This window comes from Chlamydotis macqueenii, chromosome 3, assembly GCF_036417535.1.
Source record: "Chlamydotis macqueenii isolate bChlMac1 chromosome 3, bChlMac1.mat, whole genome shotgun sequence".
NCBI lineage: Eukaryota > Metazoa > Chordata > Aves > Otidiformes > Otididae > Chlamydotis > Chlamydotis macqueenii.
Genome location: NC_141558.1, coordinates 104,018,841 through 104,038,741, shown reverse-complemented (window position 1 = coordinate 104,038,741; position 19,901 = coordinate 104,018,841). Strand labels below are relative to the sequence as shown.

Sequence of the window (19,901 nt, the reverse complement as noted above, 5' to 3'; positions counted from 1 at the left end):
AAATGGGCTCTACTGTCCACAAACAGTGACTTTCCATGTCACTGTGCCTGTCTTCTAGCATTCAAAGGGCTCTAGCAATTACAGGCAGTTGAAAACGTCTCTCCTGTACATACTGCTGTTTTGAATGTGTAAGCCTGTTACTTCTTTTTTTGTCTGCTGTCCAGACTAAACAAATAAAAAATAGCCTTTGATTGGACTCTTATCAAAATTAGCGTTTCATTCAGAAAATGAAAACAGCAAAAGATGGAATTTGGTTTGCAAATTGTATTCTGACTGACATATGTAAGTGCACATAAAACGCCGTGGGTTTGTATATGTTTATATTTGTATGGGTATAACACTGTTTATTAATTTTTTAAAATTCAGTATCAAAAGGTTAGGAAGTACAATGTCCTTCAGAAAGATTGTGTCCTGTGTTTTTAAAAACCATGTTTTGATTCCAAACTAGAGAAAATATAAGGTGTTATTTAAAAAATACTGATAAAATAGAAGAATCCTATCAACATTTAAGTAATTTTGAGCGTGAAAATATTCTTTGAGGATGAGGTATTGAAAATCTGGATGAAGTCGGTCTTGTTTTGTGAGTAACTTGTTCTAGATGGATTGTGTAGAGATTGAAATCAGCAGAGCTTACTATGTGACTCATAATGCCACAGCAAAGGCAATAGCATCTGTGATTGTTTACTTCTATAGACTTCTGCATTATCAGAGCTCTGGTTTCCAAAACATATTCCTACATTTTAATAATTTTCAAAATCTGAGCAAATACTGTGTGGTAAATCTATGGCTTTCCCTATTCATTAGTAGGTTTTTGTCCTGAACTGTAGTACATTACTTGGATAAAGCCTGCTTGCTTGTGTGATGATTGTTACCTCCTTCTTCTTTGAGAAAATATAATTATTCTGCTTAGATGCTGCACTTCTGTATATAACTATTATCTCTTCAGAGATAATTTTAATACAGTGTTTCCCTAACCCTTCCAGAAGTGAATAGGAGTACATTCCCCTTGAAAACTTGCTGTGGCATTTGCCCTAAAAGAGCTCTGATTATAAGATGAGAGTTTATCAAGTTAAATTGCCAGCATCAAGCTTTTCTGTGTGAATTAAAGGTTTTAATGAATAGCAACAAAAGAGGTCTTCTGTATTTTAGAAGTAAAAAAATAGCCAGTTGGAATTTGCTGATATGTTTTTATAGAGAGGATTTTGTTTATAAGAACTAGTGGTATCTTGTATTCCTAGGTTGATAACCTCCTCCTTGTAGTCATTCAATCTGCCCACCTTGTGAGTCAGAGAAAAGCTTTCCAGCAGTCTATTGAAGGGCTTGTATTTCTGCACCAGGAACAGACATCCAGCCAACCAGTCATCGCCAAAGCTCTACAACAGCTGAAGGTAAGTAGTTTTTGATAGTATCTTGGTCTAAATTGATGGTGCTTTGCTCACTGATAGGTAAAGATATGTAAGGAGACTTGATTGCAATGCTAATGATATACTCTGCAATGTAATTTATGTAACCTTTATGGACTTCACTTTCAGTGCAATTTTAATTCTTTTTTTTGCAAAGGATTTGTGAGTGTATTTTTGAGCAACATTGGTTTAATCATTTTTGACCTGGGTAAGTGAGAAACAAGTCCGTAATGTGACAGAAATATTAATAGCAACAGAATAAATACATCTTTGTATGAGAGCGCTATTGAATTGGACAAAAGTGTTTGATATCATAAAAATAAATTACATAAAAATCCATGATCTGCAAGAAACAACTTTTTTTTTTTCCTATATTTGGAAAATGTGGCTGCTTTTGTGATGTAAAAGTGGGTGGGTCTCCATTTTTTTTGCTCTTGTTTTTGGTGTGGGGTTTTTTTTGTGATGGTGGATTTTTTTTGTTGGATGAGAGTTTTCTTTGGTGGGGTTTATTTTGTGCTTGTTTGTGGGTGGTTGGTTTGTTTGGGTTAGGTTTTTTTTTGTTTTGGTTTGGTTGTTTTTGTGTGTGGGTTTGGTTTTGTTTTTTTTTGTTTTTTTTTTTTTTTTTTTTTTGGAGGACCCAGAAAAGCAAAGATCTGTTAGGGTGAAGTTGCAGTATCAGGTCCCCCTGAATTCAATAGAAGCTATGCCACGTATCAGGCTGAAAATACAGCCAAAGACTTGGTTGCATTACAAATACTAAAACTCATTTTGCCTATTCTTGTCTGTCTGATTTTGGTTGAATGTTTTTGTTTGGTTAGTTTTTTCTTCACTGTCTTTGCCTGAGTGAGATGAATTTTAAAAACAAACTTCATCATAATACTTCTGTTAATTATAAGACTTCCTTAGTGCAACTACTAGAAGGTGTTTACTTTTCCAAGACTGAATGACTTGTGATGACCTTAAAGTACATTTCCATTTAAAATAATTTAATTGTTAGATTAATGTTTTCCTTAGTTTTGTCAACTGTAGAATACAAATAATAATGTTAAGCCCCCCATCCCTTTTTGTTGTTGTTTCTCAGAGTGATGCATTACAGCTATGCAATAAGATAAGCAGTGCCATTGATAGAGTTGATCACATGTTCACATCTGAGTTTGATGCTGAAGTTGATGAATCTGAATCTGCCACCTTGCAGCAATACTACCGGGAAGCCATGATTCAGGGTTACAATTTTGGGTTTGAGGTAAGGAAACAAGAACTTAGTTACACATTTGTTTTGTAGTTTTGGTAAGAACCAATTGAAATTTCTGGTTTTGCATTGGTGCAAATAAGGTGCCTGTGTGAAAATATGAAGAATTCTAGCAGAACACAGTAAAAAATATGTGTTGCCACAGAAATCTTATGTGAAAGTAACAAGGAACAGATAGATCTATTAAATTCAGACTCCAGTTAGCAATGCCTGGAATCCTAAAAAGCTTTAAGAACTTGATGAATTCAGGTGTAGTCTTGTAGGCTCTGGTACTTGGCAGCATTTTAGAGGAAATCAGAAATATCCTTTGATATTAAATGTCATTGTGTAACTTGACTTCTCACAATTTTTCAGCCTAAAATAGCATAATACTGTAATACAAGCCATTCTTTCAAAGTTTATGGTGGTTCTTTGATGGAGTGAATATAGCTTTTTGTGTGCCTTCCTTACAACACTGATGAGGAAATCCTATGTCCAGAGGCTTTTCGTGTACTGTTTCACTGTTTGATTCCTGTGAGTTTTGTATCTTGCCCTTACATAGTTCTAAGGATAGTCTTCTAAAAAACAGCTATTTAGTTTTTGAGTGTACATATATAACTGCTTTATCCCCTAATGTTGCCTTCAATATAACGAAAAATAAACACTATTTTGTGGATCAGTCTGATTGCAGAACTAAGCATTTATGTAGGATGTTTCTTAAATTATGTGTACACTCTTGAACATCAGCACATGCCGTGCAATATGGCTCTAGTGCTGACTCTCACTGTAACGCATTTTGTGTCATATACTTTTTCATTGTTTTTCTTCTATAAATACGGTAGAGTTTTGTGAGGCTGCAAATACTCCAGTAGATATTGCAAATGGTATTTTTGTTTTTCTTTATTAATACGTGAAAAGGTAATCTTTAGTTTTTTACAGTACCATAAAGAAGTTGTTCGTCTGATGTCTGGAGAATTCAGGCAGAAAATTGGAGACAAGTATATCAGCTTTGCCAGAAAATGGATGAATTATGTGCTAACAAAATGTGAGAGTGGCCGAGGCACTCGACCCAGGTAACAGCCAACTTGTTGCTGCTGTAGTAGTTTGTGTTTAAATACCACGAAGGACTTTTCATGCTGTGAACAATGCTTTATTGATTAGAAGTAGTTCTTCTGAATCATTGATACTTCTAGCTCTTTGATTTTGGAAGTAATTTGAATACTAAATACATAAAGCCAAATGAACACTCCAATTGCTTAGCAGAAGATTCTGTGAAACATTTTGCCTCATGTTAGCTGACAGAAAATGCGAAGAAAAACTGGAGATGATTTGAATCAGACAATTAAAAGACTTCAGATAAGGATCATTAGGTTGGAACAGAAGTACTATGTGATCAGGAGTCAATAAAGATTGCAGAATATGCAACAGTCATTCTCTGAGTGTTCTACAGAGAAGAGAATATTGTTTTGTGCCAGTTGCAGAAATTATGTACGTATGGAAGCTTTAGCCTCCCATAGAAGTCCAGTGATCTGGACATAGGAGTTGAATACATACTAAGTAAGTTTGTCAACGATACTAAATTAGGAGTAGCCATTGACTACCTCAAAGGTAGAGAGGCCTTAGAGAGAGATATTGATAGGTTATGAGTGCTGGGCAATCACCAGCCTTATTAAATTTAAGAAGGGCAAATGACAGATTTTGTACTTGAGGTGGTGTAATCCTGGATATATGTATAGATCAGGGACCAAGAGGTTGGAGTGCAGCCTTGTAGAAAGGGATCTCAGCATTCTGATTGCTGGTAACCTCTGTAGGAATCAGCAATGCGCCTTGGTGGCAAAAAGGGCCAACCATATCCTGGAGCGCATTAAGCACAGTATAGCTAATCGATTGAAGAAGTGTTTGTCCCACCATACTTAGTACTGGTGCAGCCTCACCTTGAGTACTGTGTTCGCTTTTGGGCTCCACAACATAAGAAGGATGTAAAAATATTAGTATGACTAAAGGAGGACAATGAAGATGGTGAAAGGACTAGAAGGAAAGACTAGAAGGAGCGACTGGGAATACTAGGTTTGCTCAGCTTAGAGAAGACGAGACTGAGGGGTGACCTCATTGCTGTCTGCAACTTCCTCATAAGGGAGAGGACAGAGGGAGGTGCTGATCTCATCTCTCTGTCTGGTTATAGGACATGAGGGAACATCTTAAAACTGTGTTAAGGGAAGTTCAGATTGGATATTAGGAAAAGTTCTTCACTGAGAGGGTGGTCAGGCACTGGAACAAGCTCCCCAGGGAAGTGGTTGTGGCCCCAGGGCTATTGAAATTCAAGAACCATTTGGACAGTACTCTTAGAGATACAGTTTAACTTTCAGGTTGCCCTGTGTGGAGTCAGGAGTTGGACTCTGATCCTTGTGGGTCCCTTCCAACTTGGGATATCCTACGATTTTACTTTCGTTGTAGGTTGCAGCTGCTAATTTTAATAGATCTAAAAGGAGGCAGTGGGGGGGAGTGCATGGCTGAAGAGACAACTCGCTGTAGCAGAGTTACTTATTTGTTTTACTTTACCGATCTAGGCCCTGAAACCAGTGACACCCGGTTGCTGCTGATCAGATAGTCATGAAATCGTTAGTACTCTTTCAGTCTTGTCTCAGAAAGGAGAATTTAGGTGGGGGACATAATGATTTGGCTTGCCGCCAATATATTATGAGTGAATTGATGATACTGTTCTTGAAGATAGCACATATGAGAGTTGAGATACATAGTATGGCCTGCTAACTTTATTTGGCAGTGTCCTTGCTAAAATCAGACTTTATCCAAATATAACTGGGCAAATATTAATGCAAGCTAAATATATTACCTCTTATATATTAATCCATTTTCTTAGGAAGATTTTGTCATATTTTCCAGGGGAAAAATAAGTAACTGCCATTTACTGTTCTTGGATGTTGTTGAAATTCTTACAATGGCTTTAGTCAAAGAGCAATTCATTTGCTGTCTTTTCTTTTTCTTTGAGATAGGTGGGCAACTCAAGGTTTTGATTTTCTTCAAGCCATTGAGCCGGCATTTATTTCAGCTCTCCCGGAAGATGACTTCTTGGTATGGAATAAGTTATTCTGCTTGTTTGTTTCTAAACACATGTAAGGCTATATACTTTTATCAGGGATATTTTTAATACAGCTATATCTCAGTACAGGTGCTCTTCTGAAACAATTGCTGTTACATATAGTCTATGATATGGAAAAAAAAATTTACAGTGAGGGTGGTAGAATACTGGAGCAGGTTGCCCAGAGAGGTGGTAGATGCCCTATGCCTGGAAACATTCAAAGCCAGGTTGGATGGGGGAGGTCTGGTTGGAGATGTCCCTGCTCCTTGCAAGGAGGTTGGACTAGATGACCTTTACAGGTGACTTCCAACCCAAACTACTCTGTGATTTTATGATACTGATATCTCTTGAGTTTGTAAGATTCTGAATACAGTGCAGTTGTGGCCATTGGCATTAATGTTTTCAGATTGCTGGCAAGTTGTTGGTACTGTCCTGGGAGGCGATCTCCCCTTGTCTCTTGGGAAATTTGAAAATATCTTCTCTGCAGAGTTAGAACTTATAGTTGTCATAATAAATTTTTGAATATAAGCTTCTGAGACTTAGTTCGCACCTAGAGTTCATTTATGGGTATGAATACATCACAGTTTTTTAAATGTATTTCTTCAAATTGTGCCAACATGAAATAGACTTTAAAGCATCTTTCTTTTGTTTTTGCTGTGTAAAAAATAGTAGACTAAAACTAGCTTTTTTTTTGTGCTCTGCCTTCCCTGTTTTGCTGTGGAAATAAAATTCTAAGAATTTATTTCTGTGATCTTGGTATATTACTACAGAGAAGTGAAAGCACAGTTGCCACAAAATAACAGAATGTGAGTGTCAGCACCTGTGATTTTTATTTATTGCAAGATGTGTTTTGAAATGCCAGCCGCATTCAAGTTTCATAATACAGAAACTATATAGTTTAGTCTTTTCACATACATTTTTATTAAGAGCTCTCAAGTAAATTATGTTTTAGTCCTTTGTGTGTGCTGTTGGGAAAGGATTGTCTACCTAAATGCACAGTTAAGCTTATATTTGAAATACACAAAGACTTTAGCTTTAGGAAGTAGCCTCCCAACTTTATTTATTTACTTTGACACAGTTTCTAAAACACCTGGTATTTTGAAGGGTAATATGTGTTTGATTTAGTGATACTGTCTTGCTAGAGATCCCTTCAGTGTTCAGAGGGAAGCTTCTAAGCAGGAAAGAAGCTCAGAAAATCTAATGTGGCCTTTGACATAAGATGATAATTTTGTCCAAAAAATGGAATTGATAACCTTGTTGTGATCTTGAAGGAGAATTAAGAAGCAATCATGCATGAGCTTTTCTGTTGCCTGATAGCTATCTAAGATACCATGGCACTTCTTCGAATAGAATGTTTTTATGACAGAGGTTTCACTTGTAGAGAGAAGAGAATTCAGAGCAGTGTTGTTTAAGATGGAGTGAAATGAGACTTTGAACAAGTGGAAGAGAAAAGGGAGAAACCAAAATTCTAACTGCATTTCTGAACTTTTGCTTTCTTAAACTGGATTTCAGTTTTGGAGAGCATCACTTGAAGCCCCTTTGATTAATTTGACTGCTGTATAATACAGGTCACAGCATTTCACCTAGAAATGCCTATTTCAGTCCTAATGTCTTACTTAAGTAATACCTGATGTCATAGAACAAGGACAGTCTAGATCTAAAGCTGAGATTTGAGCTCAGTTTGGGTTGATAAGATATGCCAGTCACAGACTAAACACTTTTTGGCTTTTTTTTTCTTCATTTTTAAAATATTTTCTTTAAATTTTTTTTTTTTTTTTTTTTGCTAATCTTATTTCAAGTTCCTGATCTTCACTAAGTTTCTGAATTTCTGGAAGAAATTTTGACTAGTCTGAATGACTAGACGTAGCAACTGTACCTAAGAACATAATTTTAATTCTTCATTGTTATGACATATTTTATCCCTGGTGTTCTGACAAGTAAATTGAACCAGAGGAAGATTGAGTACATACATGGTGATTAGTATGCCCAGTAATTAAGCTCAGATTACTGAACCCCAGTTCAGTGGTTTAACTATTCACTTTTTCATGGAAGCTTTTGATGTCTCCATGGGTAGATGAGGAAAGTGGATTTCTTTTAATATGCAGTGCTTCGTATTTTTTGTTTTACAGGTATTAGTCTTGTGATTCAGGCTGTCATACTCTCACCCATTTTATTTGAGTGTTTCTTCTTAAGGTGGGGAGAGGAAGGGCAGAGGAAGTTGTTGCAGCTTTTTCCAGCAAGCTTGATTTTAAATTTTATTAACAATTGATATTTTTAAGTTCCACTAGCTTTATGTTCTGAAATACTCTTCGCAATATATCAGTGTTCAGTTCTTATGGTTATGTAATTTTGACAAATAGAAAAGACTTAAGACTTTTAGCTTAAAAAAAAAAAAAAAAGAAGTCAAAACCCTAATGTGAATCCAGAAGTTTAATATAATTGATAGAATGTGGGGATGCTTAGTTGAGAGATTGCATTGTCATTTTATTACTGTGAGCTTTACCATATGACTATCAATTCCCTTGTGAGATAAAACAACACAACTTTTTCTGTTTGTCTTTTCTAGAGTTTACAAGCTCTGATGAATGAGTGCATTGGCCATGTTATCGGAAAACCTCACAGTCCTGTTACAGGTTTGTACCTTGGTAAGGCAGAAGTCACTGGCATTTGTTCTGGAGCTTTGCTGCTATTGTTACAGAATTTTGATTGTAAAGTAATTTTTAAATGCTAGAAATACCAATAAAAGTATTTTTAAGCCTTTCATGATTGTTGATGTGAAACTATTATTGCCTGACAAAGTGTGATTGTAATTTTAAGGAGGCAGTTACAACCCCCTTTCCCAAAGTTTCGATGTGACACTTCAGATATTTACACTTCTGATGGACTTTGTATAAGTATTGAAGTACAGAGGAGTTACACCTGGGGGCTTGACGATAGAGCTGTGGGAAAGTTGTCCAATACCACAAAATTTCTCATAGTGTAAAAAATATCTTTGGCATTAGTGTGAAATCAACATATTTCTTTGTTTATCTTGAGAAAAGGATGTTTCCTCAGCTGTGTTTCCCTTTTACGTCTCTCTCTCTCAGCACTATTTCTCTCTTCCTCCTCCCAAGTCCATTGACTGGTTTAACTTTCAAAAAACCACATCTTCTTGTTTTCTTTCTCCTGATGTCCACTTCCTGGACAGGGTTGATGGCAGAAGACATGAAGGGAAGGTAATTTGACTAAAGCAAGGGGATTTTTCAGTATTTCAGGAAAGTTTGTTTTGATATAATTTTGATGAGAAACTCTTATAGCTGAGAAACCTGTTACAATAGAAGTCAATCCAATCCTTTGGAAAGAAGCATAGTCTGAAATAAATTTTAGCCAGATTCTATACTGTGATGTAAAACCTGTACATTCACTTTTTATACTGCTGTTCAGAGGAAGGCTTGTTTTAGGTAAATCACTAGCATGATGATCCCAAAACACTGAAACTCTTAAAAATGCTGTTGCAGACACAGCAGATGACCCCAACTAAATTACTTGACAGCTTTTGGCTCAGGTGCACAGGGAGGGGATGACACATATGGATGGCACAGACTTGAACAGCAGGCCGAAACTTTAATATGTATGAAATAAACATAACTAAACATAAACTATATCCTGGCTGCAGATATTGCAGATACCCTTTTCTATCTCATAATCAGGAGAAAAATAAGAATTTCTAGTTCTGTTTGCGTACCATGCTCAAGAAGAAGGGGCAGGCAACTCAAGAAGAGTACAGGGTTCTTATTAGGTCATGCAGAGAGAAAATTAGAAAGGCAAAAGCCCATGTAGAACTCAAGCTGGCCACTGTTGTAAGAGATAATGAAAAATATTTTTACAAATACATTAACAACAAAAAGAGAGCCAGGGGAGAATCTCTGTCCTTTATTGGGTGAAGAAGGGAAACATTGCCACCAAGGATGAGGAAAAGGCTGAGGTACTTCATACCTTCTTTGCCTCAGTCTTTAATAGTTAGACCAGTTACCCCAGGGTATTCAGCCCCCTGAGCTGGAATATGGGGATGGAGAGCAGGATGAACCCCCCATAACCCAGGAGGAAGCAGTTATCGACCTGCTGTGCTACCTGGACACTCACAAGTCTATGGGGCTGGTTGGGATCCACCCAAAAGTACTGAGGGAGCTGGCGGAGGAGTTTGCCAAGCCACTCTGTCATCTGTCAGGGGTCCTGGTTAACAGGTCCCAGATGACTGGAGGGTTGACAGTGTGATGCTCATCTACAAGAAGGACCAGAAGGAGGATGTGGGGAACTACAGGCCCTGTCAGCCTGACCTTGGTACCAGGGAAGAGCATGGACTGGTTCGTCTTGAGTACACTCACCAGGCATGTGCAGGACAACCAGGGGATCAGGCCCAACCAGCATGGGTTCATGAAGGGCAGCTCCTGATTGACCAACTTGATCTCCTTCTATGACCAGGTGATCCACCTAGTGGGTGAGGGAAAGGCTGTTGATCTTATTTATGTGGTCTTCAGCAAAGCTTTTGACACTGTCTCTCCTAGAGAAGCTGGTGGCTTATGGCTTAGACAGGTGTACTCATTGCTGGGTAAAAACCTGTCTGAGTGGCTGAGTTGTGGTGAATGGAGTTAAATCCAGTTGGTGACCAGTCACAAGCAGTGTTCCCAAGGGCTCAGTTTTGGGGCCAGTCCTGTTTTGTATCTTTATCAGTGATCTGGGTGAAGGGATTGAGTGCACCCTCGGTAAGTTTGCAGGTGACACCAAGTTGGGCAGGGATGTCAGTCTGCTCGATGGTAGGAAGGCTCTGCAGAGGAAGCTGGACAGGCTGGATCAATGGGCTGAGATGAATTTTATGAGTTTCAACGCGGCCTAGTGCTGGGTCACAACAACCCCATGCAATGCCACAGGCTTGGGGAAGAGTGGCTGGAAAGCTGCCCGGCAGAAAGGGACGTGGGGTGCTGGTTGACAGCTGACTGAACATGAGCCAGCAGTGTACCCAGGTAGCCAAGAAGGCCAACAGCATCCTGGCTTGTATCAGGAACAGTGTGGCCAGCAGGAGTAAGGAAGTGATTGTGTCCCTGTCCTCAGCCCTGGTGAGGCCACACCTCAAATACTGTGTTCAGTTTTGGGCCCCTCCGTACAAGGACATTGAGTTGCTGGAGCACATCCAGAGAAGGGCAACAAAGCTGTTGAAGGGTCTGGAGAACAAGTCTTACGAGGAGTGTCTGAGGGAACTGGGATTGTTTAGTCTTGAGAAGAGCAGGCTGAGGGGAGACCTTACTGCTCTCTACAACTACCTGAAAGGAGATTGTAGTGAGGTGACTGTTGGTCTCCTCTCCCAAATAACTAGTGATAGGACGAGAGGAAATGGCCTCAAGTTGCGTCAGGGGAGTTTTAGATTGGATATTAGGAAAAATTTATTTACTGAAAGAGTGGTCAAGCAATTGAACAGGCTGCCCAAGGAAGTGGTGGAGTCACCATCTCTGAAGGCGTTCAAAGAATGTGTAGACGTGGCACTTCAGGACATGGTTTAGTTGACATGGTGGTGTTGGGTTGGCAGCTGGACTTGATGATCTTAGAGGTTTTTTCCAACCTTAATGATTCTATTCTATTCTGTTCTGTTCTATTTTAACAAGTGATAGGATGAGAGTAAGTGACCTCTAGTTGCGCCAGGGGAGGTTTAGATTCGATATTAGAAAAAATTTCTTCATAGAAGGGGTTGTCAAGCATTGGAACAGGCTGCCTAAGGGAATAGTTGAGTCACCATCTCTAGAGGTGTTTAAAAGATGTGTGTGGTGTGGTCGACATGCTGGAGGGAAGGAATGCCATCCAGAGGGACCTCAACAGGCTGGAGAAGTTGGCCCATTAGAACCTCCTGACGTTCAACAAGGCCAAGTGCAAGGTTCTGCATGTGGGTTGGGGCAATCCCAAGCACAAATTACAGGCTGGATGGAGAATGGATTGAGAGCAGCCCTGAGGAGAAGGACTTGAATGTGCTGGTGGACGAGAAGCTCAATGTGAGATGGTAATGTGCCCCCGCAGCCCTGAAAACCAACCGCATCCTGTGCTATATCAAAAGAAGCGTGGCCAGCTGACTCTCCCCCTCTACTCAGCTGTTGTGAGACCCCACCTGGAGTGCTATGTCCAGCTCTGGAGCCCCCAGTATAAGAAGGATGTGGACCAATTGGAGAAAGTCCAGAGAAGGGCCATGAAGATGATCAGAGGGCTGGAGCACCTCTCCTATGAGGACAGGCTGAGAGAGCTGAAGGCTCTGGTGTGACCTTATAGCAGCCTTCCAGTGACTAAAGGGGCCTTATAGGAAAAATGGGGAGAAACTCTTTAGCAGGCCCTATTGTGATAGGACGAGGGGTAATGATTTTAAAATAGAGGGAAGCATATTTAGATTAGACATCAGGAAAAAGTTTTTTACAATGAGGGTAGTGGAACACTGGCACAGGTTACCAGAGAGGTGGTTGATGCCCCATCCCTGGATGCATTCAAGGCCGAAATAGATGAGGCTCTGAGCAACCTGATCTGGTTGGAGATGTCCCTACTCCTTGCAGGGGAGGTTGGACTAGATGACCTTTAAAGGTCCCTTCCAACCCAAACCATTCTATGGTTCTGTGTGGTGCTTAGGGACATGGTTTAGCGGTGGACTAGGAAGTGTTAAGTTAATGGTTGGCCTCAATGATCTTAAAAGTCTTTTCCAACCTAAATGAATCTGTGATTCTATGTTGAGGGACTTAAACCCACTTTGATCTTTACCCCTTTTCGCAAAGCTGTCGATCTGGTTGTGTTCATGCTGCTGCCTGTAGGCACATAGCTGGGGGTGTCATGATGTTTTATCTTGTCTCTTTGCTTTATGAAACAGCCTATGCCGACAAAAGTGGGTTAGGTTCTGCCTCCTGGGTCTTCTGCTAGTGTCCTCACAAAGTATAACAGGACAACCAATACCTGGCTGTGGCGTCTTTTACTTGTCCTGGTAGCGCAAACAAGGAAGAAACTCTGCTCTCTTGATTAACCTAGCCTGGTAGGAAGTACTGACTCATGTTTTGATGGGCAATCAGCTATCTTGTGAGGAGGGGTCGAGGGAAAGGGAAGATGCTGCACACTACTCCTATGGGCACTGAGTGAGCTAGGCATGAAGGCAACGATAGCTCATTTAGGTTTGACCCTGTCCCTTTGTACCTTGGGGCAGATTGTCATGGGGTGTATTAGTGCAGGTAAAACTGTCATAAGTGGGCTTTTTCCCCAGCTCTTTTTGCTTTCTATTATTGTCTGAAAAAAACCTAATTCTGATGCAAAAGGAACATCATAACACTATTTGCTTTTTAATTATTTTGCAATAAGATAACAAATAATCTTTAATTTATGAAGTTGAAATAGTAAAGATGTAGTTTTAGTGAAGTACGCATCTTCTAATTACTAGTTTTTAATTTTCTGGAGAATTTTTGTTACTTTATAGATGATTAACATGATACAATAATATGAATAATATTAATACATACAATTGATTTATTTAAAGTTGGACTAATTTGGATTTTTCTTAAATGATAAGAAAGTACGTTCCAGTTCACACTTAACTTTGTAAAATAGGAATTTGTTTTAATTTTGTGTCTTGAAATGACCCTGGCAGTTTTCCTGACATCTGGGTGAATGTGCTACCTTTTTTATGTTTGCAGCTATTCATCGAAACAGTCCCCGTCCTGTAAAAGTACCTCGGTGCCATAGTGACCCACCAAATCCTCATCTTATCATCCCCACGCCTGAAGGCTTCAGGTATTTAGCATTAATACAGCGTTCAAAGCTGGTTTATCTTCTCTTGACTGGCTGACTGTCAGTAAGTGGAACACCTTTCCTGCTGAGGACAAAGCAGGTAGAAAAAGTTAACATGTTAATGATCTGAATTTATTGATGTGCTTTTAAGGACAAAATAGTTTCTTTTTCTCCACCCTCCCCTTTATCGTACAGTTTTTATTGGTGCACGCTTTCTCACTTTGAAGTCATTGTTATCCCCTTTGTCCTTCCTGAAAACAATGTTTCAATGCAACAAGCTTTAGTTCAGTGAAAGCTGCTTCTTAATAAGACTTATTTCCTTCATCACTTTGAATGCCTACATGACTTTGCTTTCTGTAGTTTAGCATAGATAAACATAAAAATGTAGCATTCTGGAATATGGTGGCATTTCTGCGTCATTACTGAGATGCTGTGAAGAAGCTCAAAGCAATGGATGGTTATGCTTCCCTTTGAAAGAGCTGACATGAGAATCAATGCAAAAATAGTTTTTAAAAATTTCAAAATAAACTTTGCCATGCATATTTTTGCACAAACGGAGGGCCTTGTTTTTCCAAGAAGATCAGCGCAGTGTCAAACTCTACACTTTACATTTTTTTTAAAAGTTGTTTGGCTGTTGGCAGAAACTAGCACTACTCTAAAGATTTGGAGATTTTTATTTTGAATATTATTATTATACGTATTGACAGCCCCTGAAGCTTCTTTATTTTATTACCCAGTTATATGCTTGAAGAACTTTTAAAAATCAGGCCTCGTTATGCACACTTCAAAATTTTATTTTTAAAAATAAACTTTCAACTCCATATATTTTAAAATTAGGTTTTTTTAATCTGTTCCTGAAGTTTTTCTTCTTGCCACAGCACGCGGAGTGTCCCTTGTGATGCACGGAGTCATTGCAGCGTTGCTGTCAGTCGCCCCGCTCCCGTCGGTAGCGACTCAGCTCAACCCAAACCTGTCAGCAGTGCAAATGATACCAGGTAGCTCTGCTCCATGACGTAGCAGCCTCATTCCGCTTACATCACCCACATAATTGTTTCCACATACTTGCATCCTAGCAGATCATTTGCATCATGCTTTTCTGTCCCATCGTGTCTTCCACTGGCTCCTTCATTCGTGTTTGACTTGAGCAAAATCTTATGTCTTCGAAATAGATTATAAGACCACTTTCAAATTTAAAATGTCTGAACAGTCTGGTAGTTAAAGCATGCGGTTCTGACATAGATCACAAATTTGCTCAGTAAAAATGTCCATGAAATTAACATATGTGAGTCAGTTCATTGGTATAACTTTACTGAATAAGTAGTATTGATAACCAACACTTATCTCTCTGAGATGACTGTAGCATACAAATAATCCCATGGTTTTTTGTGGGTTTTTTTGTTGTTTTTTTTTTTTTTTTTTTTTTTTGGCAGACCTATGTTAGTCTCTTTCTTGCTTTTTGGCCTCTAATTTGGCTGTTATGTTTCAGGCTGTTGGTGTTCCTTCTTCCCACACCACAGTCAGACCACTGACATGTCTCCCAAGATCTCTAAATTAACTCTTTTTTTTTTTTTCTTTTTTTCTTTTTTTCCCCTGCACCCCTGACTGTGAAAATCCTGCTATTCACACAATGATATTATTAGGGGTTATTAATAGCTTTTTGGAGTCAACTTTCTACTGCAGAGTACCAAAAACGCTCTTGTACAGGAGATTTGTATAAATGGAGACAGTATCTGATTATATCACACAGCCACAGAGAAAACAAAGAACAGGTAGTGAAGAAAAAACAGATTGATGGTGACCAAAGTGAACTTAGTTATGACTTAATTATTATTTTTTTTATTTTTTAATAAGTAACTTTCAGTTGTTAGCCAGCAAACCATCATGATTTGTAGATTTGTTACCAGATGCACAGCAGAAGCACGCATTATAAGAGGGAAGTAAGTTGCCACTTTTTGTGTGAAATCTTTCCTACAAGTCTTTTCAGTTTATTTTTATGATAAGATGTGACTTGCACCCTACAGTAGCAGCTAGATGTACAGCTTGTGAATCTGGGCCCCTTTTTTTGGTTGAAAATACATCCTGAATTTTTGTCATTCCAGCTACTTGTATTTATTGTTTATCTTTCATGCTTCTGTTTTAAGCTTCCTGTTGAAAAAGACAGAGTAGGCAGTAGTCTGCAGCACTAAGTAACATTCTAGAGAATTTTCTCTGAGAGGTTCTGGCAGCTTTATAAGCTGACAGGGTGAAGGTTAATTAGTGTTTATGGTTTTAAAAATGCAGAACTTGTTTATTTGTTAATTAGTCTTTACACAATGTATGAAGGAGTTTTGGTTGGGTTTTTTTTTGTTTGGTTTTTTTTTTGTTTTTTTTTTTCTAGAATATCTACAGCACTTTGGAGTTAGTTAATTTTTCAAGAGGGAGATAGGAGGCTAGTTTTTAATACTTGTCAGCTTTGTTGTGATTTTATACCATTCAGTGCAACTGTCAGGTTTATGATTTGACACACTTGAATACAGCGGTATATTCTTTTAATGTTTTCTGCATGTGTGTCCTCCACAAATATTGATCAAAGTGTGTAGATTGGCATTTTGTCAGTTTCTTCTAGTTTAAGAAGATCGTCACTAGGAAGAAAAGAAATGAGAATTTCACTTCTTACTTGCAATCAAATGAATAATGCTTTCATGGATTGTAACATCAAAATTGATGTTAATGCAGCGTTTTAGTCTAATTGCCCAGGCCTGTTTTCTCCAAGACGTGTATTTTTCTTAGAGCTCTGTTTTTACTTTTCTGGTGGTTGTTAATAAAATATATCCTTTTTTTTTTTTTTTTTAATTTTTTTTTTGTTAATGCACTGCCTGGATTTTTAATAGCATTGTTTAACCTCCTGTACTACCTAGGAAGAATCTGAATAAAAGAATTATTAAAGCAGAAAGAGTTTTGGATGCTGTTGAGGATTTTTAGGAGTTTTGCTTGAGGAAGGCAAAATATTACAATGTAAGATATTTACAGCAAATTTATGTTTTTAATATAGTTAAAAGAAAGTTGCAGACTTTAACACATGGCACTCTTAATTATTGATTTCATTTATTTGGGCTCCGAAACAGAAATGGAATCTGTTACATGAAGGCGTTTTTTGGTTTTGTATGCAAGAAGTGTGGGGTCCAGCTGCTGGAATAGCACAGAAACAGAAACTTTGTACACTTTCCAGAAACTCTTTAGACACTTATAACATGGGTGTAAGCATGAAATATCTAGAACAAGTTGAATGTAAAAACTTGATAAATCAGTTGTACTAGGCAGTGCGTAGTGCACAAATGCCACCATAGTTCTACTGAAGTTTTTCTTTAAAAATAAATAAATGAAAGAATCTTTTTAATATAACTAGAAAGTAAAATGCAAAGCAGCAATACCTGGCTGTTTACACTGAGCTTTCTGACAGTTATGTTTACACTATGTTCACACTAATGACCTTTATAAATGTTTAATTTCTGAGCTAGCTGTGATTATCATTCATCATTTTATATTTATCCAGAACTGCAGCAGAAATTTAGCAAGTTGTCTTCTCTTTTTCTCTATTTCTTTGCCTAATAATGTGTACACAGTCTTTCTAGACACAAACAATAAAATATCTGGGTGGCTAAGTGGGCTTGAAATGGATTTTAGACACCTGCATTCAAAGCTGTGGTACTTAAGGTCCTCTGTTGAGCTACTGCCTCTTTTCAGAGGAAGCAACTTTAGGGCTATAGGGAAGCCCTCTCATAGGTGTGTGCACTTTGTGATGCCAGGTATCATTCATCTTTTTGTAGTTGTTAACTTTCAGTGAAGTATTTAACAATGTTCCCTGCTTTCCAGTAATGTTTAGCTCATACCTCTAAAGCATTATGTTAAAGAAGGCATCAGTCCTTGGGACTGATGGGAAGCCTTGTCCAAAAGGGAGTCATTGTAGAAAAGCTTTAATGAGGAATTTATGGCTCTAAAACGTGGATGGATGGATTGATTGATGTCTTGGGCTGGAGAAAGGTATCTGAAGATTTAAGGATTTAAGATTCATTTCTGTTAGTGTTGTTTCCCTTTCTGTTCAGCATGCTTATTCATCTGGGTTTTATTCTGAGGTATCTAATTCTACTCTGTGCTGTCTGGAGGAGCTAGGACCTCCAAGCAGTCAAGCTGCTGTCATTTAACACTCTCCTTCCTGTGAGCTGGCCTGTAGCTCTTCCCACTAGTTCTGACTTCATGACTATGGACTATGACTGTGTTTCCAGTGCACTAGGAGCATATGACCCTTCGTCTGATAACGTGACTCGCTCAGCTGAATCACTTTTGTATATCCAAACCTGGCACCAGCTGCGTCGTGCAGCAGCTTTCTTAGTAATCTATTACAAGCCATTAAAATGGATCCTGTTGTTATGGGCAAGTAACAGTTCAAGCAGTTTATGGTTTTGAAGCTTAAGGTTGTTTTTTTTTTTCATGGAGTGGCGTAACTAAAATAATATTAAAAGTCTTCATTTGGGGGAAAAAATAGCCTAGAAATGGTTTTCAGTTTACCTCTCAGCATCAGTTTTTCTTTCATGTTACTTTCATGGTTCGTGTCCTAGGCTTCACAGGTTCTTTCTCTTTAAAACTGCAGCTAAAGTGTCGCTAGTGGGATGCTAAGTTAATTAGTACAATGTCTTTTTTTAACAGGGGTTCCAGTGTCCCTGAAAATGATCGACTGGCTTCAATAGCAGCTGAGTTGCAGTTCAGATCCCTTAGTCGTCACTCCAGTCCCACTGAAGAGCGAGAAGGTGATTGTCACAGTAACAGATTGTGGCCTGGATGTGCAGATGATTTATGTCATTAACATATTTCTGCCTGTTCCCAGTTTTTACCCTTTCCAAAATATTTTTTCACCTTTTCCGATGCAACAAACTTAGATTTTTAACTTTTAGGCTTATATTGTCAGAGCAAGTTCTTCTGTTTTCAGATGTATCCAGTATTCTCTTGCCTTTCATATTGTTTCTGAATTACACCTGAAGGAATTTCTTGGTGTCTTACTAAGTTACAGTGTTCAAAATGAAATGAGTAACGTGATTGCTGAATTATATACCCCATTCAATAGTAAATTTCTAAATGCTGTTAGTGAGGTACGAACTGGACCCATCAGGACAGTGAGGAGTTTTCTATCCCTGTCTTTAACTATGACTGCAGTGTTCATCTTACAAATACTTGCTGCTGTTTGAATCCTGGAACAAGAGACAGAGTGTGTGACTGGATGTCCTGATCAGGGCTCCTCCTTCAGGTTTCTCCAGCCCCTGTATATGTGGTACTTATTACAACAAATACCTTGAAACATTGTTGAGACAGTGTGTTCTGTGCAGATTGAAATGTAGTACAAAATCCCAAGCAAAGTAGAGTTGATACTGTGGTCATCCTGCAAAATGAAGTGGATTTCTAGGAAAGAAATGCATTAAAAATTTATACAAGGAACTAGGGGGTATTTTTTTTTTAAGCAGATGTTGATAATATTGTCTGCCTTATGCTTATTCCCTTTTTTTATGTATCTGTATGAATGGGAAACTGGCTTAAGTTGGAATGAATACAGGTCTTTTTCTAAGGTGCCTTAGAAGCTTGTTTTCCTATGGATTTCCTACATATTTGATTCTGAGTTCCCTGGCTTGAAGTGCTTCCCTCCATTGTGAAAGATCTCTGTTCCTGTATAAATTAAATCCTCTTTCAGAATAGTTTTCATAATTTGTTTTCTAAAGATAAGTAGTTTTTTAATTCAAGAGCATACATCGCTATATGATTGCCTCATATACTTGTCGGGTGTATTAGTCCTGATACGCAAGATGTCAGCTTCCGCTGAATATATAGTGGCCTAATCCTTAATATGAGATAAAGCCACTTTTGTACTCACAGTATTATTTCTCTAGAACCATCGTATCCAAAAGGAGATTCAAGTGGCTCGTCCCGGCGGAGCTGGGAGCTCAGAACTTTAATCAACCAGACCAAAGGTAGGTGTCTAGGAGTCACTGTAATGTAACATCTGTTAAACTAGTGCTGCATTGAAATGCTGAATCTTAATACTGATTGTGAAGAGGTTTTCACAACTTTGTACGTAGGAAGGGGGGGAAAAAAACCATCCCAATTGCTCAGAAAATCACAAGGTGTATCCTCTGAGGTGGGAGAAATTAAACTTCATAAAAGTTATATCTTTTCAGTTTCTGAAAGAGAGTCTCAATGCTGTCATACAAAGCGAGTACATTTATTACTATAGGAATTGAAGAAGTTTGCTGTCCCTATTCAGTACCCAGTTATGAATTGCCTGACAGCAGGAAGCACATCCTCACTTCCTAAGATCTCTCCCCAGAGTGAGATTTTCTTATTTTGGGTGTCCAACGGTGTGTGTGATCCTAGA

General features: G+C 38.4%; 1 protein-coding gene across 1 annotated transcript in view; it reads left to right on the top strand.

The window, feature by feature from the left end:
- MAP3K4 (mitogen-activated protein kinase kinase kinase 4) overlaps nucleotides 1-19,901 on the top strand; it is a 75,809-nt gene that overhangs the window by 41,543 nt on the left and 14,365 nt on the right. The window contains exons 11-19 of the mRNA XM_086745076.1: nucleotides 1,239-1,388; nucleotides 2,485-2,646; nucleotides 3,571-3,704; nucleotides 5,643-5,721; nucleotides 8,295-8,373; nucleotides 13,411-13,507; nucleotides 14,383-14,499; nucleotides 18,188-18,288; nucleotides 19,417-19,497. Of these exons, the coding sequence (XP_086601202.1) occupies nucleotides 1,239-1,388; nucleotides 2,485-2,646; nucleotides 3,571-3,704; nucleotides 5,643-5,721; nucleotides 8,295-8,373; nucleotides 13,411-13,507; nucleotides 14,383-14,499; nucleotides 18,188-18,288; nucleotides 19,417-19,497 (1,000 nt within the window). The remainder of the gene's footprint in view (nucleotides 1-1,238; nucleotides 1,389-2,484; nucleotides 2,647-3,570; nucleotides 3,705-5,642; nucleotides 5,722-8,294; nucleotides 8,374-13,410; nucleotides 13,508-14,382; nucleotides 14,500-18,187; nucleotides 18,289-19,416; nucleotides 19,498-19,901) is intronic.